This window comes from Phaethon aethereus (assembly GCF_964289735.1).
Source record: "Phaethon aethereus genome assembly, chromosome: 2".
In the NCBI taxonomy this organism is placed as follows: domain Eukaryota; kingdom Metazoa; phylum Chordata; class Aves; order Phaethontiformes; family Phaethontidae; genus Phaethon; species Phaethon aethereus.
In genome coordinates, this window is record NC_138582.1 from 125,461,811 (window position 1) to 125,483,540 (window position 21,730).

General features: G+C 37.2%; 1 protein-coding gene across 2 annotated transcripts; it reads left to right on the forward strand.

Annotated features, from left to right (window-relative positions):
- Positions 1-315: 315 nt before the first annotated feature.
- Positions 316-19,740, forward strand: TCAIM (T cell activation inhibitor, mitochondrial; the record flags this gene model as incomplete). Of its 2 annotated transcripts, XM_082014785.1 has the most annotated exons (11): positions 316-763; positions 889-951; positions 5,131-5,266; positions 5,812-5,965; positions 7,088-7,334; positions 8,965-9,087; positions 11,238-11,335; positions 12,928-13,019; positions 15,244-15,476; positions 16,017-16,148; positions 19,515-19,740. In XM_082014785.1, the coding sequence occupies exons 1-11, from the start codon at positions 735-737 to the stop codon at positions 19,738-19,740; spliced, it is 1,533 nt and encodes a 510-aa protein (XP_081870911.1). In that variant the 5' UTR covers positions 316-734. The 2 variants fall into 2 exon arrangements, with proteins under 2 accessions (XP_081870911.1, XP_081870912.1); XM_082014786.1 differs by lacking the exon at positions 889-951.
- Between the last annotated feature and the right edge of the window lie 1,990 nt (positions 19,741-21,730).

Here is a 21,730-nt window from a genome sequence, read left to right on the forward strand (position 1 = left end):
CATTGCCAATAGGGAGCTTCCCTCATAATCCCCAATAATGAGGTATATGCGTGATCTCTGACATACTAAGTGGTTATCTCTTGTTGGAAGACGCTCAGTTACAGTTGCATAGTGCAGAAGTTACTGGTAATAATTGCTGACTCATTTTTATGAATGCAAGCAAACTTTTGATAAAGATTTCCAGGGCATTGTTGTGTGGCAGTATGTTTCCCTTTGTGCCCCATAAAATAGCTGACATACAAATTTTCAAGTATTATCATTTGTTTGAAAGTTTTGGACTTAGCAGAGTAAAAATTTACCTGGAATTCCATGAGGTGGTATGTGTTAGTGCTTAAAGAAAGCTTCTATGTTTTTTGTTTCTATACTTAAGACAAAAACTGAACATCAGGAAGGGTGGGAAACATTTTCAATAAATTAAGTTGTTAGGGGTTTTTTCCAAACTGGAACATCTTTAAATACTCATCTTCAAATCAAAATATGGTAACAACTCTTAATGTTCGTAAAACTTGCTATTTGTAGAGGTAACTGAAAATGCTCTTATGCAAAATTTTAGAGTTTATGTGTGATTTCTCAATTTTGTAATTACTATTAAAAGTTATCACCTAGGATTTGGAGAATGCACTGATAAGTAACAGGGAAACACTCATGTCCATCACTAAACAGAATTTTTTTTCTTTTTCTTTTAAGTGAGTTAGTGGATGGCTGAAAGTTAGCTTGACCATTGAGTTGCTGAAATGTTTTGCTGTTTGAGAGCCGTGAGAAGGTATGGCATGTTGCTGACCTAATTTGCCTTTAGCATGTGTGTGTTTGCTTATGACTTGCATATATGTAAAACTAGTTTGGTATTTTTATTTAATGCTTATTTCTTTGGCTTTTTCATCTTTACAGCTTGAAACTTTCAACAGAGCATCCACAGCTGAAAATCCCCAAAAGCCATATGCTTGTCCTCAAGTGAGATATTAAAAAGGCTCTCAACAAACAAGGGTTTTAAAACAGCTTAATTATGAGAAAGTGGTAGTCAAATCTGAGTACGATATCCCATATATTACTGAATTATTGAGTTATTAAAGCTCAGTGTTTCAAAATGAGTGAATATATCTGTAATAATGAGCTTAATTTAACAAAGCTTTTCAGTGCCACAGCTATAAGGCAGAAAGTTGAAACTTCAGAGAGTTGTGAAGAAAAAGTAAAAAGAAAGCTAGAGGGAATTACTTAATCAATAGATTAAATCTGCCCTAGAGTACGATTGCATAATGTGTTCTAGTGGAGATTGTGTTTCGTATCTTTCATGAAGTGGAGACGGCTGTCCTCAAAGTGGTTGTGACCTTGATTTTAACATGAAGCTTTTCGCTGCTCTTCAAATCTGAATGAAGTTCTTGGAACAATCCTTGCTCCTTTGAGAGTGAAGCCATGAGCATCTTTCTTGCATTTTTTCTCTCTAAATTCATTTTAATACATTTATTTTGTCACTTCACTTGAAGGATGCCTCAGAGTTCTGTCTTTCACCTTCGGTGAATTAATTCTTCCTTCTGTCGCACAGACTAATTTTGGCCTTTGAGCGTTTCTCTTTTAAGCAAGTTCAAAATAGACTTTTGGCTGGAATCCTGAGCCTTCCTATTAGCATGACAGTGTTGTTTAGATAGAAAACAAGGGAAATGAAGTTAACTGTACTTGGCTATTTTTCTTGTAGAAGACTAGATGGAAGCTTATGATTAATAAACTTGGAAGTATGATTAATAGTTTCCAGGTACGTTGGACCTTTTTTCCTAACTACTGGAAATGGCATGCAAAGTAGCTGAGAGTGGATGTGGGAAATGGTGTACAAATAAAGGTACGAATAAGAGAGAACTGAGCTCCTTATTTCCTCCTAGTAGCTGGGTCTGGAAGGATGTGGGTTTCTTGCATGGCTGTTAATCAAAACTACTATCAGATAGCTGGTTAGTTTACTGCTTGGGGGATTTTTCCTTTGTTGGAAAGATTTTTTTTTTTCCCCCATTTTACTGCTTTTTGTGCTCTTGCCACCAAAAAGAAAAAATTCTGCTATTTTTTTCCTCATCAAGAAGGCTATTTCGGTGTTTTCAAATACAAAATGGTAAAGCATATGACCAAGTGGACTTTTATCTGGTGTGCTTTCTTTCCTTTCTTGCCAGGTCAGGTAGAGGGTTTTTTCCTGCGTCACTGAGCAACTCTGGCATGTTCTTGTCATTTAGAGCTTTTGCTCTCCATAAAAACATGATATTGCTATGGTACTTCATCTCCTGCTATTTTGAGTATGAACATGGGCTATAGTGATGACTAGTCTTAGAGTCATTCTCAGATGCAGCCAGCAAGGAGGTAGTGCCAGTATTACCTTTTGTCTTTTTTTTTTTTTTAAATCTCCCATTTAATCCACACTCATTAATATTGTTTTTAGTCATAACAGTTTGAAATTTCAGCAGTCTTACATTACAGATTTTCTATTCCACCTTTCTGCAAAAATGTCTCCTGTTTTCATCAAGCTGACTTTTAAGACCTACTAATTAAATACTTGCCCACTTGCCCACTTTTTGGCAGAAAACATTAGCTTGTACTGCTTTCATGTTTCTAATTGGAAAGGTCTACAGAAAAAAAGTAAAGTAAGGGTCATTGCATCTGCTTGACAACTCAACTGTTGCATTTACTCTACCATTTGACAAAATGAAAAATACGGCTTATTGTCTGAGCACAGATTTGGGGATTTTTTTTTTATTTTTTCAAATCAATGAAGGCAGTTAGGAAATAGTCCCACATGTTTCTGGGTCTAGGATGCTGAACAAATAGCTCTTTGTAAAGCAGTCTTGCTTACTATTTATTAATAAAGTTATTAGTTTTATGTGAATTAGAAGCAGCTTTGCCTCCAATCTCCCCTATATTTTCCTACTTGAGGCTTGCAGTTTTAATGACTGATACTGTGAGGAGTGAAACAGCATTGTATTGCCCTATTAACAGAGCAGAATCCCTGCCCTTCTGAGTTGCAACCTAAAATGAGCATTAATCACAGAGAAAATGGTTGGCCCACTGAATTTGTTAGCCTGTGAAATCTGCTAAAGGAGAAATCCATTATTAAATACTTAACAATTCACATTATCTTGCCACTTGTATATATACTGTCTGTTGGTAATTAGTTTGCTAACCTGAATACCAGCTTTGAGCTATGGCTGGAAGCTTTGGTGGTCTTTAATTCAGAACTTGTTTTTCCTTCCATTTCAGTCTTCTGTTACACAAGTGTGCTCTTTACAGAACTGTTGTTTAATTTATGCATAATTGGAAGTATTCAATCTTTTGTACTTTCTGAACTTCGTAGAACTTCAACTTAGCTTTTCCATCTGATCTTAGGTGAAACAATCTTCTTTTCCTATCACTGAAATTCCTTCTAGTCCTTGTTTTCTTCTCTTTCAGTGAAGATCGAAGCACAAAAAAGTACTGTCATTTTATATGATTATGTCTTCTATAAGAGTATGTCTGGGAAAGGAGATTAATTTTTTTTTTAAATGGACAGAAGTACGTGGACTTCAGAAATTAATGCAGAACTTATTTTGATTGAATTGTGATTATTATTTGTGGTAGGTTGACCCTGGCTGGATGCTAGGTGTCCACCAAAGCTGCTCTGTCACTTCCCTCCTTGACTGGATGAGGGAGAGAAAATATAATGAAAGGCTCATGGGTTGAGGTAAAGACAGGGAGAGATCACTTAACAATTACCATCACAAGCAAAACAGACTTGACTTGGGGAAAAATTAATTTATTGCCAATCAAATCAGAGTAGGGTAATGAGAAAACAAAAACAAATCTTAAAACACTTTCCCCCTACCCCTCCCTTCTTTCTGGGCTCAACTTTATGAATTCTCTACCTCTTCCCCAGCAGCATAGAGGGACGGGGAATAGGGGTTGCGGTTAGTTCATCGCATGTTGTCTCTGCCGCTCCTTCTTCCTCAGGGGCAGGACTCCTCATACTCTTCCCCTGCTCCATCATGGGGTCCCTCCCACGGGAGACAGTCCTCCATGTACTTGCCAGTGTGAGTCGTTCCCACAGGCTACAGTTCTTCATGAACCAGTGTGGGTACCCCGTGGGGTCACAAGTCCTGACAGCAAACCTGCTCCAGCGTGGGCTCTTCTCTCCATGGGGCCACAGGTCTTGCCAGGAGCCTGCTCCAGCGTGAGCTTCCCATGGGGTCACAGCCTCCTTTGGGCACATCCACCTGCTCTGGCATGGGGTCCTCCCCGGGCTGCAGGTGGAGATCTGCTCCCGTGTGGAGCTCCATGGGCTGCAGGGGGACAGCCTGCCTCACCATGGTCTTCACCACAGGCTGCAGGAGAATCTCTGTTCCCGTGCCTGGACCACCTCCTCCCTCCTCCCTCCTTCACTGGCCTAGTCTGCAGGGTTGTTTCTCTCATATTCTCGCTCATCTCTTCCAGCTGCTGCTGAGCAGCAACATTTTCCCCTTCTTGACTCTGTTATCCCAGAGGCGCTGCCACTGTCGCTGATGGGCTCGGCCTCGGCCTTGGCCAGTCGCAGGTCTGTCTTGGAGCTGTCTGGCATTGGCTCTATCAGACATAGGGGAAGCTTTGAGCAGCTTCTCACAGAAGCCACCTCTGCAGCCCCCTCAGCTACCAAAACCTTGCCCTGCAAACCCAATACATTATTCCTGGGTAAAATAGAATACTCTTGGCACTGCTTGAAAAATATTGGATTTGGCTCTTTAATTTGGAGGTTCAAAAGTATGTAAGGGTTGGCTTTTAAGAGCAGCTTCAGTGATATCTACCCAAAAAAACCCACTAAAGGTAGTTGTTATCATTTAAACTACTTGACTGGGGATTTTTTATTTGAGCCTGCTTTGAGAAAGTAGAGGAAAAAGTTATTGTACTTATTTACATGTCTTTAATCCTCCATTAGCATCTACCATCTCTCGAACCTGTTGGATTTACTCCATATAAATACAGCTATGTGAGTCCCGGGGGAAAAATTAAGCACTCAGACTTCTAATACCAGTTTTAAATTATTATACTTGCAGCTGTGAATGTTTACTCCATTCTGTCACATTCTAATGTAATTTATATCAGTTTGTCACTTGATCGGTTGCATCATACATAAACATTTTATTACTTTATTAGATTATGTCTGGAGAAGATATTGCTACAATGCATCCTTCAGTCAAGAACTTTGTCAGGAGCTGATGCCATCAATGCTCTCAGACCTTTCTATTTTGCTGTACATCCAGATTTCTTTGGCCAGCATCCTAAAGAGAGGGTAAAAATCTTTTAGTGTACTTTCTTTTTAAATGTGTCATACATTAAGGATGGAAGCTTTCTGGTTTTCCTGCTGTCAAAGAAACAAAAGTAGTTTTAGAATTAAAATATGGTTGTTACCAGAGAACAAAAAGATGCACTTTATTTTTAACAAGGATAGATCCCTTCAACATCCATTATTTATTAGTCATATTTTCTCTTTAATTGTTATAAAAAAAATACTGAATCCTTTCAGTCTAATTTATAATACATATTACTTGCTTTATCACTTCAAAATGCTGTGAATTATATTTGAATCAATGGATTTCTTTAAGCTTGAAAGCCTTAAAAGTGGTGTTTTGGAATGTACAAGAATGTAAAAGTATGTCCATTGTTCAATTTATTCATGCAAGATAATTATTTATGCTACAAAGATGAACTATATCATTACTTGTTAAGAGCAGCTGGCAGTTTATAAAAACTAATTCTGCATGTAAGATTAAAAAGGTTTAGATGAAAACCAGCCAAATTTGTAATTTGTGATGTGGTTTTCTTTTTTTTAAATAGGAAGTAAATGAAAACTCTCTGAAGAGGTTAAATGGCTACTTGGAGAATCTTCAGAAGCCAGGATTTCGCTCCTTTAAGCCAACTCAGCTTACTTTTTATGTAAGAGAAAGAGAACCAAACTCTTCTAATGTTCAAGAATCCTTCAGTGCTTCAGGTGCTTTGATGTCGTGCAGAATGTATCTTCCTGTGTTTAAAATTTGTCACATTTAGCCCTGTGCAGTCATAATGACTTTTCAACTGGATAAAATCCTGTCAAACCATGAAAAGAGGTATTAGATCAGACAGCTAAGACCATCCCAAGTAATTAAACATCTTAGGCTTTAAAAAGCATTGAAAGAATGAGAAATACAAAGTTGAGGTCAAGTTACAGTATTAGGAAGTGAAAAACATAGGTTGATGTAGATGATAGTTTTTCTGCTTTTAATACCACTGTTGTGGTTAACTGGAACAACAGTTGGGTCCTCGTTTTCATTGCAGATAATGTACAGTACACAATATCACGGTGCTTGTAGGATCAGTAAGAACTTATTCTGTAAGCAGAAGTGGTATAATACCTGATGCTTTAATTTACCACATTGTCTCTTAGCCTTGAGACTACAGAAAATATTGCCGAGTTGGGAATACTGGTTTTGATTAATTTTATTCTACATATTTGTCTCTGATGTACCAATATACCTTATCTAACAGGTGAATTTTTTCTGTATCCTGCTAGTCAAAACACTTGAGCAAATTATGAGAGACCATAGTGCCAGAAAACAAAATAGTAGCGTTATGTCCAGTCTACATCCCAGTTTAACTGGCAGCAGTGTTCTGCTCTTGAGTTTAATACTTGCTTGCTTTCTAATGGGGTAGTTAGGCCCAGTAGCTAAGTGACTGGACTTAGTTTTAGCCAGCGTGCAAGTGCGATGGTTTGTTCATAGCTTGTGAAGAGCTGTTGTCGTACTGCATTTCTACAGTAAATTATATGCAAAGTGATGATCAGTAATAGTGTGAATTGTGTAGAGCTGCTGGACAAACCTTCCACTGCTAAAGCAAAAGCATCCTTTTTTGGGTTACGCTGCATCTGTGGCTAGGTTTCCAACTTGTCCAATGATTCAGATAGTTAAGCTTTATTTATATTTTTGGACACATAACCGTTTTAAAGGTTAAACTGTACATGAATTTTGCAGTGAGTATTGAATCTAAACCCTGTCTGAGTTCTTGTAAGAGAAATGTGAATGCATTTAAAATAATTTTAATTAAATAATACTAATTTTGTGGGACTTGTATTTTATAGGATTTCGAGCAGTCAGTTTTACATTACATACTAGGGATCTCCTGAGCACAGTATTAGATATTCTCAACTCCTGCAGTTTATCTACGGAGCACGTTCAAAGTTTGAATGTGAACACTCAGCCCCACAAGGAAGCGAAAAGCACACTGAACAGACCTATCAAATGGGATAAGACTTATTATTCATTTACTGGATTCAAGGATCCTGAGGAGGAACTAGAACAAGCCCAGAGAGTGGAAACAACTTTAATGTATGTAAGGCTTTTATTTAACTGATATTTTGTAACCTAAATTGGTCTTACTCTAATGCTGTTTTTTTTTTAAAGGCAGTCAATAAACATCCTGAACAATACAAAACTTTTTTGTCCAGCATGTAATTCTGTCATGTTTTTTATAATTAAAGAGAGTTCAAATGAGCTGCTGGGATAACAGTAATGCCAGCTAAGTCAAGGCATTCTTGTCTCTTTGCCCAGCATTCATGTTTGGTCAATCCAGTTTTGGTTGATCTAGTTTTTCAGTTTTGTGGAATATTGGTGGCAATTCAGATGGAGGCAGAGGTTCCACTTGTTCCAAATAGCTCTTTATATCTTACAGGACTTCTCTAACACAAAACTATGAAGCTGTTGACTTTGTTGTTAGTATTTCATTATCACGCTCTGTTGGAGGTGGGGAGAGAGAATACATGAAAACTAGGGTTAGAATGTTTTAATTTGCCAGATACCTTTTGTGCCTCTGATTTGTTCTTCAGCATACCAACCTTAATATTTAAATTGACGCAATTACAAATACTGAACTTTTTATTAAATGCAGTGTGTTGTATATTAGAAGTTGGTTGTTTATAAACTCAGTATGTGCTTATTTGGGGAAAGGGTGAAAAATATGGACTTTAAAAACTTTAGGTAACTATGAGGCTTAGGTGCCATTTGAAATAAATGGGGAACTGTGATGATGGTATTTTCAGTGCAGAGAATCCCATTGTCTTGCCTAGCACCTTGCAGATAAAATCTACTGTAATATATGCTTCTGTAAAACACTTAACGGAGGTTTAACATAGTAGAGAATATTTTTACTTATTTTTACATGTTTACAAGAAATGCCACGAACAGTTACATATTAACAGTCCAGTTTTAATACCTAGCTATTTGGCATTTGGCCTCTCTTTTGCTTCTGAGCTTGAATTTTTTTCACTTAGAATACAGTATGAGAATGGAAGTATTTGTTTGTAAAAATAAGAATATAAAAATAAGTTTATGCTATGAACAAAGGCTCAATCTCTTAGAGTAGCTTTTTCCTAGAAATAGAATGATCTATTTATTGGAAGTTTTAGATGTACTCCATGAGTCTTGTTTGCCTGATTGTGATTATTGACAGAAGAACTGTAAAACTTTGACCTGTTTAATCTATGTTCATCCCAGCTCTGTAAGAGTTACCTAACTTGGCCCTTTAGTACCACCTATCCCTTATTTGATAGTCTATTATGATCACTTTGGTTGGGTTTTTTTTTTTTTACAGACAGACATGTGGGAATTCCTTCCATTTAAGCACTAAATTCTGAAGCTGCCCCCCTAAATCTCATTAATCTGCTCCTCCACACCTTTCATACCTTTCAGAGTCTTACGGTTTTAACGCTGTCAGTGTCTTTTGTTTCAATTTGATTCGCCAGTCCCCCTGAAGACATTAAGTGCCAAGTTTTCCATTTTAGATATCTTAAGGTGAAGCATTTAGCAATTTCATTTTCTGTCCTCTACTTTTAAAAAATACCTTTACCTGGTAACTTGAAATAGAACATTAATGTTAACAGTAAGAATTCAGTTAGTTACTGTTTGCATGAAAGATCATATAGCATGCCTCTGCTGTTGGATTTTTTTCCTCCTCTTTCAGATCCTGGCTAGATGATAATGAAGCAAGTGCAGTAAAAAAGCTGAAAAAGAGTTTGCCACTTAGAAAAGAGCTAGAACGTTTAAAATTTGAACTCTCTCATCAACTCCAGGTCTCAGATATCAGGTAATAAATTAGATCAGTTGGACTTGCATTAAGACAGCCAAAGCAAGGAAGTGTTGTATAATATTATGCATGAGCTTTAAAGGCTTATTCCAAAACATCTATATTTCATATATGTAAAAGTGTTACTGCACTGAGTAAGATTTTTCCAGAATAATTCTACTGGGACAAGTTCCCTGTTACAATCTGCTCAAAAAGACATTAGTTGTAACTAGTAATGTAGGCTCCAGTTGAGGCAAACACATAACCATTTGAAGTAGGACCTGTACATATGCGTTAGTTTGGGTTGGATACAGTTGCTCTTCTTAAATGCAAGTTAATATCTACAAAGGCAAGTAGATTGGCAGTGAAATGCAGCTTTGCACATGGTACACATTGACATCCTGTGAAGGCTTAATAAAAATGTTGTTCTTTCTAGTCTCTTGTTTCGCACACTCCAGAGAAGGAGGATATTTGTTTGCTTGAAAGGGCCGAGTACAGTTGGTGACTTTGATTCGTCAGAATATTTTTCAGAAAACAGTCTTCAGTATTAAATGCGTAGGTTTGGTTTTATTCATGGCTTACATTTAATTTTCTTACAGTTCATGCTTTTAAAATACACCAAAACTATTGTGTTCCATGAAGTGTAATTAACCTTCCAAGAGTTGTGTTACCGTAATTCAGAAAAGAATGTGTCAGGAATCTGGCAAGCATCTTAATAAGAAACTACTACTTGTGATCCTGCAGCCTAACGCTAGTGTTTGGAGGTTTGCTAAACAACAGGATCATTGGCTTTATTCCTTGTATAAGTTTAGGACAACTGAAGAGAATGTAGGATCTATAAGCCACCTTTTTATATGCCTGTTTGGTGCTACTGAAAGCAAAGTGATACTGGTAGGTAACAGTAAATAGTTACTAGAATTATTTGCATTGTAATAGATTGAACTGCCTCATAAGTGCTGTGGCATATTCCTATCCTCTGCATCCCAGCGGGGCTTTTTGCCTGTTAGATTTCGCTAAATGAGATGATGTGGGTTGACCCCAGCCAGCAGCTAAGCACCCACACAGCTGCTTGCTCATACAGCCCCAGCGAGATGGGAGGAAGAGAACAAGAAAAGCAAGAAAACTCGTGGATCAAGGTAGAAGTTTAATAGGTGAAGTGAAGCAAAGCTGTGTGTTCAAGGAAAAGGCGTAATTCGTTCACTACTCCCTGTCGGCAGGCAGATGTTCAGCTGCTTCTGGAAAGCAGCACCTCAGCATGTGTTATGATTGCTTGGGTAGACAAGTGCCATAACCATGAAGGTCCCCCCCTTTCTTATCCTTTCCCTGAGCATTTATTGCTGCGCACAGTGTTACATGGTGTGGACTATCCCTTTGGTCAGTTGAAGTCACCTGTCTTGGCTGTGTCCCATCCCAGCTTCGTGCCCACGCGAGCCTACTCGCTGATGGGGACAGAGTGGGGGGGAAAAAGAGAAAACCTAGACACTCTGCCAGCACTGCACAATATCCAAGGGATTGGTGTGTTATCAACACTTTTACTAAAAAATCCAAAACACAGGGGTGCTATGAAGAAAATAAACTCCATCCTAGCCAGACCAGTACAATAAGGGAATGGTACTTTACCATTATGAGACAATTTTATATCAGCTAGAAGTTTGTAAAAGAATGTAATTTTCAACACAGTGGGACAACTTTGCAATTTCACTGCTTTTTGAAATTTAATTAATAGTTTGAACTGTCTGTGGTGGAAGAGATGTCAAAACTATGTATATTAAAGGTCCTTATATACAGTATTTATTCCTCTAGACAAACATTTCACAGTGTACAAACAGAAACTGCGTTGCCACATGACTGAACCAAATACTGGGTTGTCTGTTGCTATTTACTTGCTAAGCCCTTCTTACTGGGGGAGAGATTTGCAAGTTCTGTTCTGCCTACCAGGTTTTATATTTATTTTTCCTATATCTGGTTTATTCTTTTTTTGTTTTGTTTTGGCTCTTACTGTAACAGAGACTGTGGAATTTTATTTAGGCTTTTATGTGTTAAAATAGGATATGACACTGACAGCTTTTCAGTAGGCCTTTGTTTTTATTATTGCTGATGTTTGAGTTATTTTTGTTGTTTTTTTGTAATAATGCTGAGAATGAAGTGCTATCAATTGTATTTTTATTTAGGTGGCAGAGAAGCTGGGGTATTGCTCACCGCTGTAGCCAGCTACACAGTCTAGGTCGCTTAGTCCGACAGAGACCTGAAGTATTAAAGAATGTTAAAGGTATTTCTGTTGCTTGTTTCATATATCTTAATATAGTATTGATTCAAAAATGAGCGTGAGTCTTCTGTGACAAGGGAGCTCTAGTGGTTTTCATGAATGCTTTTGAAAACTGAAAAAAACCTGTCAGGCTTACTGAAAAGCTGGTGAGAACTTACATTTTAAGCTACTGGGTATTTTTTAAAGTGACCTTTCCTTACAGTATATTTGCTACAGTCAGCTTCTATTTTACTTAATAAATGCAAACTGAGTGAGTTGAAGGCACTGCACTTAGTACTAACAGTGAAAGTAAAAAATGCAGACTGAATCTCTGAAAGGGTGGAGGTAGCAATAGATTGTTAGCCATGGTAGATTCAAGACAAAAATGCTAAGAGCTCTGTAAAGAGCCAATATAAGGAGTACTTAGTAGAATACCTTTAAAATCTTACTGTCTTCTCCTACCATGCATGTTCCATAAAATACCTGTTTTGAAGACTGTATCTTCTCAGGAAAAACTAAAATATTCTGTAAACCTGACCTACCATTCTTCTCATACAGCTGTTTGTTCTAATTGTAACTCCACATTTTATGCCTGTCTGCAGATACTCAGTTTTGAGCAGCTAATCCTTTGTCAAAAGACAGAGTGGGTAGGACAGTAAGTAGCAGTTTTAAACTGTATCAGGTTTCAAATTAATTTCTTTAACTAGCATGCTAAGGCTTTAAAGTGCTAGAGAAGTGTGTCTTGTGAACTTGTTGTAGTCTCCATCTTTTAGAAGTATATTGTCTATTATTAAAGATCTTCAGTAATTATACAGGTACAATTGATCTTGCCTTGGGGTACAAGGATGCACTAGATGCCTTAAAGTCAGTGTAGCCCTTTTGTAAGGATTTTGGAAAACTGATTTCTGAGAGCAGGAGCTTTATATTTAAGCCTTGTCTTATACATTAATACATCCCACTGAAGACTTTTGTGAAAGCTTATTTTGAAAAATAATTGTGTGCTTTTACCCTAAAGAATTCTGGAGAATCTTTGTACTTCACTTTAAATTAAAAAAAAAAATCTATTTGTCCTCCCAAAAATAAGCCTATTACCCTTTTATGTTGTGTCTATTCTTCCTAAAAAAAAAAAAAAACAAACCCTAATGTGAAGGCACTTCTCACGGCTTGTATATTGCAGGGAGTTCTGTGGAAGTTGTATTGAGTGGCTGTGCTAATAGTTCTTTGACCAACCCTTATCTTTGTGATAGATACTTTAGGCATATATTTCCTATTGTGTACACAATTTGTGCAGATTCTTTGAATATGCTATCTGCTGAGATTTTCTCTTATTTTAAAAGTAATCTTTGTAAGAAGAAGGTCCAGTTAGCTAAAAATCTATCAAGTTTAAACAAGGAGAAGGGAAATGCTAGGTAAGGTTTGTATAAAAAAAAACCCTGAACTCGAGTTTTCAAGAATCACTCTTTCAAATCTTGCGAATAATGAAAGCACCTGCTCGTGCATGTTTGTGCTGTAGAAATGTTTTGCTTGTGACATGTTAGTAGCGTATTTAAGCCTTAAGTAATTGTGAGAATAATTGCAATAACTCAAATTAGCAAAAAGCTTTGTTCAATCTTTAGGGCGCACGGTGGTATTCACAGACCGTTCAGGTATGAGTGCAGCAGGCCACATAATGCTGGGGACCATGGACGTTCACCATCACTGGACCAAAGTAAGAAGATTTGAAAGTAAATGATAATGCCTCTTTTTATGCCATCTTTTTTTAAACTGCAACCAGAATATTAATTGGTGCAGATAACTGATGAGTAATTTAAAGCAAACACATAGCTACTATGTTTAGCACAACTTTGTACATTGCATTCTAAATTTAATCCTGTTACTAACAACAATCTTTGTTAGATCATTACTGCTGCTTTCACTAAGATATCAGTCCTACCCCTGGTTAGATATAAAGAAAACAAATTTGTTATGCAGTGTTCCAGTCTATGCAATGAGCACTAGCAGAATATTTAATTATCCATGAAGAGCTCATTCCCATGAAAAATTTAGGAATTTTATTTAGATTTTTTGTTAAAACAGGATTTAAAGGGAGTGTGAAGTGGTCATTTTGGTCAATGGCTGCTAACCAATCCTGTCACTCCACTTTGTTCTTTTAGGTAGATAATGTGGATGTGGCGGAAATTTGTCTTTAGTGACTATGCAGATTCTGCTGCTGCTTGTGTAAAGTTCAGAGTTAAGCTTTCCGGCATGCCAAATGATGAAGTATTATATGCAAAGAACCACAAAATATGTAGCAATATCAGCACGTCACTTAAGGAAATTTTCTTGAATCTTGGTTACTGAAATGTTACTGATAATTCTATCAAAAAGTATTTCTTTATAACTGAGGTAATCAGTAGAATTTCATAGTTGGGAATATGGCTGGATACCAGAATACTCCAGATACACGAAATCTAACAGTCCAAATCTTTCCCTGGTGGTGGTTTGAATTTTTACCTATATATGTTTCACTGAGGGAGAAAACAAACCATGATTTGTTAATGTGAGTGATTTACAAAGAACTGAAAAATGAGAATTTAATGCAAAACTTTCTACTCTGAGATTTGTGAGTGTTGATAGTCATTGAAATAAAAGTGTTGTTCTGATTAATACTAAAAAACCCACTCTCTTCCTTGACAAGAGAAATGCTTCCTCTTTCTAACTTTTGCCAAGGGGTTTTCTGAAGGAGTCATATGCACAAAGGATTGTGCAGATGGGACAATGTGTAGAGTTGGTTGTGGTGATAGTATTTGCTTTGGAAGACAGATGAGAGAGATGTATTTGAACCTGAAATCAAGGGCACTTAATTTCAAAATGCACTGAAGATCATGTTAAGTGATACAGAAAAAGTCAGTGAAAATTTTCATGAGATTGGTTAGCCACTTGGTTTTTAGGGAGCAGAATTTTTTGCCCAATTCTAACCCATTTTAGAGAGCAATCCTAAGTGCTAGTACTTTTGTTACTAATTATTAGAAAAAGGAAGCAGTAAAATAGTGTCCAAGTCAGCCTGTAGAATGCTTGGTCAGAGGCACAGTATTTAGAGGATTTTTGCGGTTTTTCTCTGGAACAAATGGAAATGCTGAACCAGTAGATTTTATTGTACCAAAAGCTTTTCTGATTCTGCTGCTGTTTTGGCTTTCTAAAGAGATTATTCTGCAATCATTTGACTTGTTCCAGCAGCAGTATTTTTTTGTATGGAAAACTGTGTTCTAGTTATAACTGGGTAGATGGTAAATAGTGACTTATTACTACAGACTTTCCTCTTTCACTTGTTGCTTTGTTCCAGGCTTCTCCATATCATACCTCCTGCATCTCAACTCACAAGTCTGATCACTTCTTAATCTTTTCTGGTACAGGTTTTGTAAATTAGAGATCTGGTACCTTCCTCCTTTCTCCTCTCCCTTCAGACTCAAGATGAGCTAGTTATCATCCAAACCCATGCAAAGAACTGGTTCCAGCTCTCTTTTTTGAGAATTGGTATAAATTAGGCTGGCAAAAACACTTTTGACTGTATATGGAATAGCGCTCTCTACCACTATAACTGTGGTGATAAACTTTTTATGTAGGCCTCAGATTATAATTATTTTTTTTAATCTTGGACTATTAATCTCTCTATATATAGAGAAAGAGGATATCCATCAGTCTTGTTACAGCCTTTTGGTGCCTTTATAGTATAAATAGTGAAAATACTAACAAGCTTATTCCATTATATCTTGCCCCAAAATTTATATATTTTATATTTCTGATGTTTACTATTCTTCGATTATTTTTTTCCTTTGGTTTCCATGCTTGCATTGTTAAGAGTCTCTTCTTTTAGAGCTTCTTGTTATTTTTTTCATTCCTTTAAGTTAAGTTTTATGCTTTGTAACATAGGAAATGTTTGTCTGTGTGCACAGATTTTTGAGAGATTGCCAAATTATTATAAACTTCAAAAAAGGCTGCTGTTCTTGGAAGATCGGATAAGCCAACTTCTGGGAGGCATACAAGTAATATATATTGAAGAACTGCAACCCCTGTTGACTCTAGAAGAGTACTACCAGACTCTGGACTCTTTCTATAATAAATTACGTGACAGTAGACTACCTTTTCATCCTCGCAGTCTGCGAGGCTTGCAAATGATTCTGGAAAGGTAGGTATTTGCAGGAAAGTTTTCTTCCTTTTGGAGCTTTTACTTTTTGTTGTTGTTGTTACACTGATTATTGTTCTTACTAAGAAGAAAACAAATATCTCAAATTTTCCTTATGTCAAAGTCTTTTTGTTTCTAAAAGTTTTAAATGCCTTTTTATGGTTCAAGAAGGAATCAGATCGAAGAAAATCGTGCTTATTTCATTGAAGTTAGAGTCAAAGTTCTGTCTTTATCTTACAGCATTGTGCTGGATTAAAGGTTTTCTGCTGTCAGGTCAATACTCAGCTGTGTATGATGGTGCTGCTGCTTATATTTTTTGAGAATTGTTGACAGTTGCTTTTGAAATGGAATTTTAAAAAAGCTTTATATATGATGCTTCTCTCTTCTCATGAACCAAACTTGATTATTTTTTTACCGATTATTCTGATTGTGATTAATTGATATTCTTTTATCTTCATAATTCATTCTGAAAGTAATTCATGAAAACACTTACATTAAAAAAAAAAGATACCTTGTTTTTTTACTTCCATTGTGTTTCATTAGTGACAGGTATGCACCAAGCTTACATGAATTTGGACACTTCATGATACCGACAGTCTGTGATCCAGCAACGCTTCAATGGTTTATTTTTGCCAAAGCACAGGAAGCAAGAGAGAATCTGAAAAGAAAGGAGGAGTAAGTGGTGATGTGACTTGATTCATTTAGCTCCGGAAAAACTTTGCATGCCATATGTTTTATTTGTAGGAGGAGGAGAACTTTGAAGAATGTGTTCATGGTCTTTTGGTGGAAAAAACTTTTGCTTATAAAACAGAACTTTACCCATCAGCTTTACTAAGTTAAAACTTTCAGTGTTCAGTGAACACAAACAGTTGTTAGAAAATACCTATCCTTCACCTTGTAGAAACAGTTGTACTTTATTCATAAATAGAAGATCTTTGCTTACAAGACAAAATTACATAATTTTTTTACAATTACTTCCCCAAAGGAGATGTGTTTTGTTTTGTTTTTTTAAGGAAGAGACCATTTTATTGAATAAGAAAAGCAATAAACTTCTATTAATGTTACTTACATTGTGAAAAGAAAACAGTAGAATCTAAACTAAAAATAACTGAGACCAACTAGAGAATTCTTATTACTAAGTGTTTCTCAGTTAGGTGAGGAAAAGGTTAGTAAGCACTTAAAAAAAAAAAAAAAAAATTTGAGGTAGAATGATGAGAGAAATACCTCGTTGGTACTCTTTCACAGATGTGAGTGAGATGAGAGAGATGAAAATAGAGAGTCCTAGTAGCATACTTAAATTTACAGTTCTGGTGGACTTAACATTTCTTCTTAACCTTTTATGTTGTATATGTCTTTGAGGATTAAAAGCATGAAGTAGAGATACTTGTTTTATTTTGACTAAAATACTGTGATAGATAACTGGGTGTTACTGTCCTTTTAGAGGTTGTTACTGCAAGTTTTTCTGCTTTGGAAAGCTTTTAATGAATTGTTGAAATATCACAGTGTCATGAGTGTATACATGATGTTCTAGATCCAGATTTTTTTTTGTGAAGGTTATTTTAGGCATGAGTCTTACTGAAGTCTTTATGGTTTTAGCTCTGTTAAGATCTGATTGCTTGGGAGGATGTATTTTGGAGGTGGACTTTGGTAAAAGATAGAGGTTTGTTGGAATTTTTCCATAACCCTAGTCCAGCTTTGAAGTTAGATTATTTTTGCCATGTAAGTTATAACTGCTGAATAGCTCTCTATGTAGCTGTCCATATGTGACAGCTGGGAAAGTATTGTCTGTAGAGTTTGGGAGGGATGCTGTAGCAAATTATGCCTTTGCATCTGGGTAACTCACTCTCTCACGCTACCCCACATTATAAAGACAGTAATCCAGGAAAAATGTGGGGCTCCCCTCAGAGTGTAAGCAGCTGTGTTGTAAGATTGTAAGAACTAAGCTAAATATCTCAGCTCTTCTGTTGTGTATTGCATGATTGCTGATTTGTATAAAATAGTAAAGAAATAACTATACTGTGCTGTATCAAAGGTCTGTCCCCATCATCCATTAGCTTGCAGAAAGGCTCTGTGAATGGGGCAAAAAATACACTGAGGTTTTTTACTCTGTACTCCTTCCCAGTTTCTGACTGACTGCACTCAGGAAAATACTTGAAGCTGGAAACATCATCTGATGTTGAGAACATTCAGTAGATCTCTTTTTTCCCCCTTCTTAATTGTCTAATTATTTTTTGAGTCAATTTATACTTTGGGGCCCCAAATTATCCCATCGCAGCAAATTCCACAGTTGAATTACATACAGCACATGTATATGAAGGAGGGAAGAGGTGTTCTTTGTTTTGTAGACCCACAGCCTGATGATTTCATCTGTCATTCTCTTGTTTTTGTGCTGTAGGAAATACAAAACAGTCATTCTGTATTTATCACCTCTACTGTTATTTTGTGGATATGTCACATTTCCCCTTAGTAGTCATCTTATTGAAGCTGAAAACTCCTTTTCCACTTAATGCTTCCTTGAACAGAACCCATTCTGTACTGCTGATTTTCCCGAGCCTTCTGTGGTTGTTAAAGGGGCACTGAGATAAAATTTGGATTTACTTTGCACATGCAGATGAATGTTTTACATGCAGTAAATAGCATAGCGTAGCCGGAATTCTGAATGACCTGATGCACTATGGAGTCCAAATGCTGCTGCTCTAGAAAATTGTCTTATCTGTGTGGATAATGTCAGTCTTTCAGTAATGCAGGATTTCGTATGAATCTACTTCTCACTCCCTTGCTTTTGTAAAGTACCAGTTTTGTATCGTGATAGAGGTGTAAACCTCCTTGTGGAAGTGACTAAAAAACCTGCAGGTCTCACTATGTGCAGCTAACTATCTATATTTCATGGGAGCCTGAGGTTTCACAGAACAGGAAAGCTTGGTGCTCAGGTAGTAGAGAATGTGCTCGGGAGGGTGGTGCGAGTATGGTCAGTAGAGAGGGCAGGTTCACTCCAGGTTAACTCAGTGGCTCAGTTCATCCCTGACTGCCAGAGCTGGGCTGGGCTCTCATAGAGCAGTCTGAGTGCCCCAGCACAGTGTAGTGCCATGCAAGTGCATGGAGATCCTATACTGAGCTCTGGAAAGAGTGGTGTTGAGTTCCTACCATAGCGTTTTTACATGAGTCAAATAGTCTCAGTAGCTGTGTCCATGCTTAGCTCGGGCAGATTCACATCCCAGTGGCTCTGCAAATGTGCTGCTGCTTTGTAGCTCCTCCCCTACAACACAGGGTCTGTGTTGTACGGCAGCAATGGTGCTGTTTCTATAACCAAGCTGGCTCTGGAAGAAGTATAGCGATGCTAATGTGGCACAGTGCCTGAGCTAGTAAGGCTTGCTGAACCTGAACTGTGTCTGCATCAGATGATCCACAGTTCCAGTGACTCTTAATTAATTCTGCATATTAACTTTATTTCTGAGTAGCTTGAGTTTGCCGTGTGGTGTCTTACCACTCTTTGTCTGTGGTGAATGGAAAAAATCATCTGTGAGCAGTGAATTCTATGTTCCATATACTTTGTGCAATTAGTAAGTAATTAACACATTTAAAATGCATCAGGTGACTGTTACCTGTCATCCATTGTTTTTGATGACATACAGAGTCATCATGGTCTTAGTTGACAGATTAGTTACTAACATTTTATCTTTAAAGCTTACACTTTCCATTATTGAAGTACTTCTGTCTCTTGCATTAAAAGTGGAGCCTCATAGGATTTTTAGTTTTGTATTTTTCCCTGTTAGCTTGTGAGCAAAAGAAATGTCATGGTGCAGGCTTTCAAATGTGACTCTGCGAAGGCATGCTGTTGCCCATAGTCATGGAAGCACCTTCAGTCTAGCCTCTGAGGTAGACATGGGTATCAACCTGCACAGAAGTCTTAGCTGTACCATAACTATACATGAAGTGACACCTTTGTTTACGTGCATATAATGTACAACTATATTTATTTCAAAGTTTTTTCTAAGAGATTGAGTTCTAATTTTGTCACTGTATGTTGTCTTCATTTGCTAGGATGATGATTGCAGAAAAAGAGCTAATAGATACTTCCACTGAGAAATTTTCTTTGGATCGGCTGTATAAGGAACCCAGCGTTTCCAGTGCACAGATGATAGATTGTTGTAAGCGACTGCTAGAAGAATCGTTGCCGTACCTACAAGGCATGCACCTTTGCATTTCGCATTTCTACTCTGTGCTGCAGGATGGAGACCTGTGTATACCTTGGAACTGGAAAAACTGAGGACATATCTGATAATCAGATTGTTTATTTTCTGTAAGAGGCTATAAATATGAATGGTTTTAAGAGTAAATTATTTAAATCTGTATTTTGATATCAGTATGCAACCCACAGATTTTCTTCTAACTGCTGCTCAAAAAGGATTGGAGTCCTAGACAATTTGCACAATGCGCAGTATTGACAGTTCTCGGAAAGACATCTGTACCTTCTCCATACTGCTGTAGGAGTCCCAATGTATGGTAGCAGTTGTGAAACCGCGTTTTTGTAGTGAATTATGAAAATATATTAAACTGCGAGTCTGCAAAAATGTGCATGTGTATTTTTAATATACATGAATATTGCCAGCTACATATGACTCAAATCAGATATTGCATGCCATCTTAAGGGATTCACTGAATGCAGAAGTCGAGTACATAAGTTATCTGGTGGCATTTCATATTGCTACCTCTTACTGAACTAAAACCAAAAAAGACAAAGGAAAAAACATCAGACTATTTCTACTTTGCAGAAGAACGCAGTACATTAAATTGGTCTCTACAGTAGTGTTTCATATGCTCATCCGATATCGTTGCCTTAGAATTTCAAAATATGCCAGTTTTACTGTCTGCAGTTACTTTAAAAAAGGAGTTGTCCTTCTCTTTTTGTTTTCTGGCATTTGCTCCATAAATACAGACAATCCTCTTGACATGCACTGTAACAGATTCCAAATCACATTCACAACACTTAAAACCTGAGTAGTTCAATGTGACAATTAAGGAAAAGAAGCATTGATTTGTGTGGGATTGTCTGCAGGAGTAAGTACTTCTCAGTGAGAGCAAGGAGTTGGCCGTAAGGCAAACGTGAATCTTTACTGGTACTTTATTCCTCGAAAAAAATGAATTAAAGTGTGAACTTATGTAAATGCTTTTTCATTGTAATACATGCCAAGATGCATTTTTTATTTGGGTTACTACTTTGCAAAATATCCTTTGAGAAGAACCAATTGCTTAATGTTTCTGCACTTGAATTCACCTATAACAACTGGCAAAAAAAAAAAAAAAAGAGTTGTCAAATGCTTACTTGCTTTGTATTTGTATTAAGCAGGGAAATTGTTGTGGTTCTCTGTTTTCCCCTGTTAAAAGGCAAGGTGTCAAGTTGTTGATTGTGTTGCCAAACTTAAAAGGCCTCCCTGTGATCTCAAACATGTCTGTTTTAAAACATTGAGACAGAAGCTGTGACTTTCTCAGGCCTTTAATTCAGCCAAATTACTAACAATTCCTGTATAGGTTCTGAAGACTGGTTGGTAGTTTCTTCGAAGTAGTTAACTTCCATTGCACGTTACTTCCCCTCGCTCCATCTAGCACTGTGGACACTGTCCACGTCCCAGTTGTGCTGAGCAAGTGATCCAGTCCTGTTAGTTGTCACCTGGCAATATTCCCTGTAACAGCCCTTTGAAAGTAGGGTGTCTTCGGGAATAAAAGATGAGTGTAGTAATTTTTTTTTTTTCTTACTTGAATTGAATGACTCCTTACAGGTCTTCAGGCAAGAAGCAGCTGTCCAGTTTGACTGCAGAGGAGATAAAAAAAAAAAAAAGGTGAATAGGCTTGATCAAGAGCCTGATGTGATTTTATGAGGGCTGACACTCGTGTCACAGAAAGCAGTAGCTAGACCTAGGGACTTTCCCTCTGCTGTGTGGAGGAGGAGGCATAAGCTGTAAAGAGCCTTTATGAAACAGAGCCTGGAATGTTTCCACAAGTAAAATGGGGTAGTGGAGACCCTGACTTGGAATGGGGATTTGAGTAGGCAACGGCAAGCAAGAGGGAATGAGACTGAGTTTAAACATGGAAGCACTAAAAATAGTTGCTGTTAAACATTTCCAGTCTGGGATAGATCTGAAGATTCTCACCATTCCTTCAAAGGGGAAGTAGCTAAAATCCTTCAGTAAATGCATCAGCCCTCAAAAGGTGGCATGGCAGCCTGCTTTTCTGATGGTTTTCTCTAAGCTGGGGTCTCA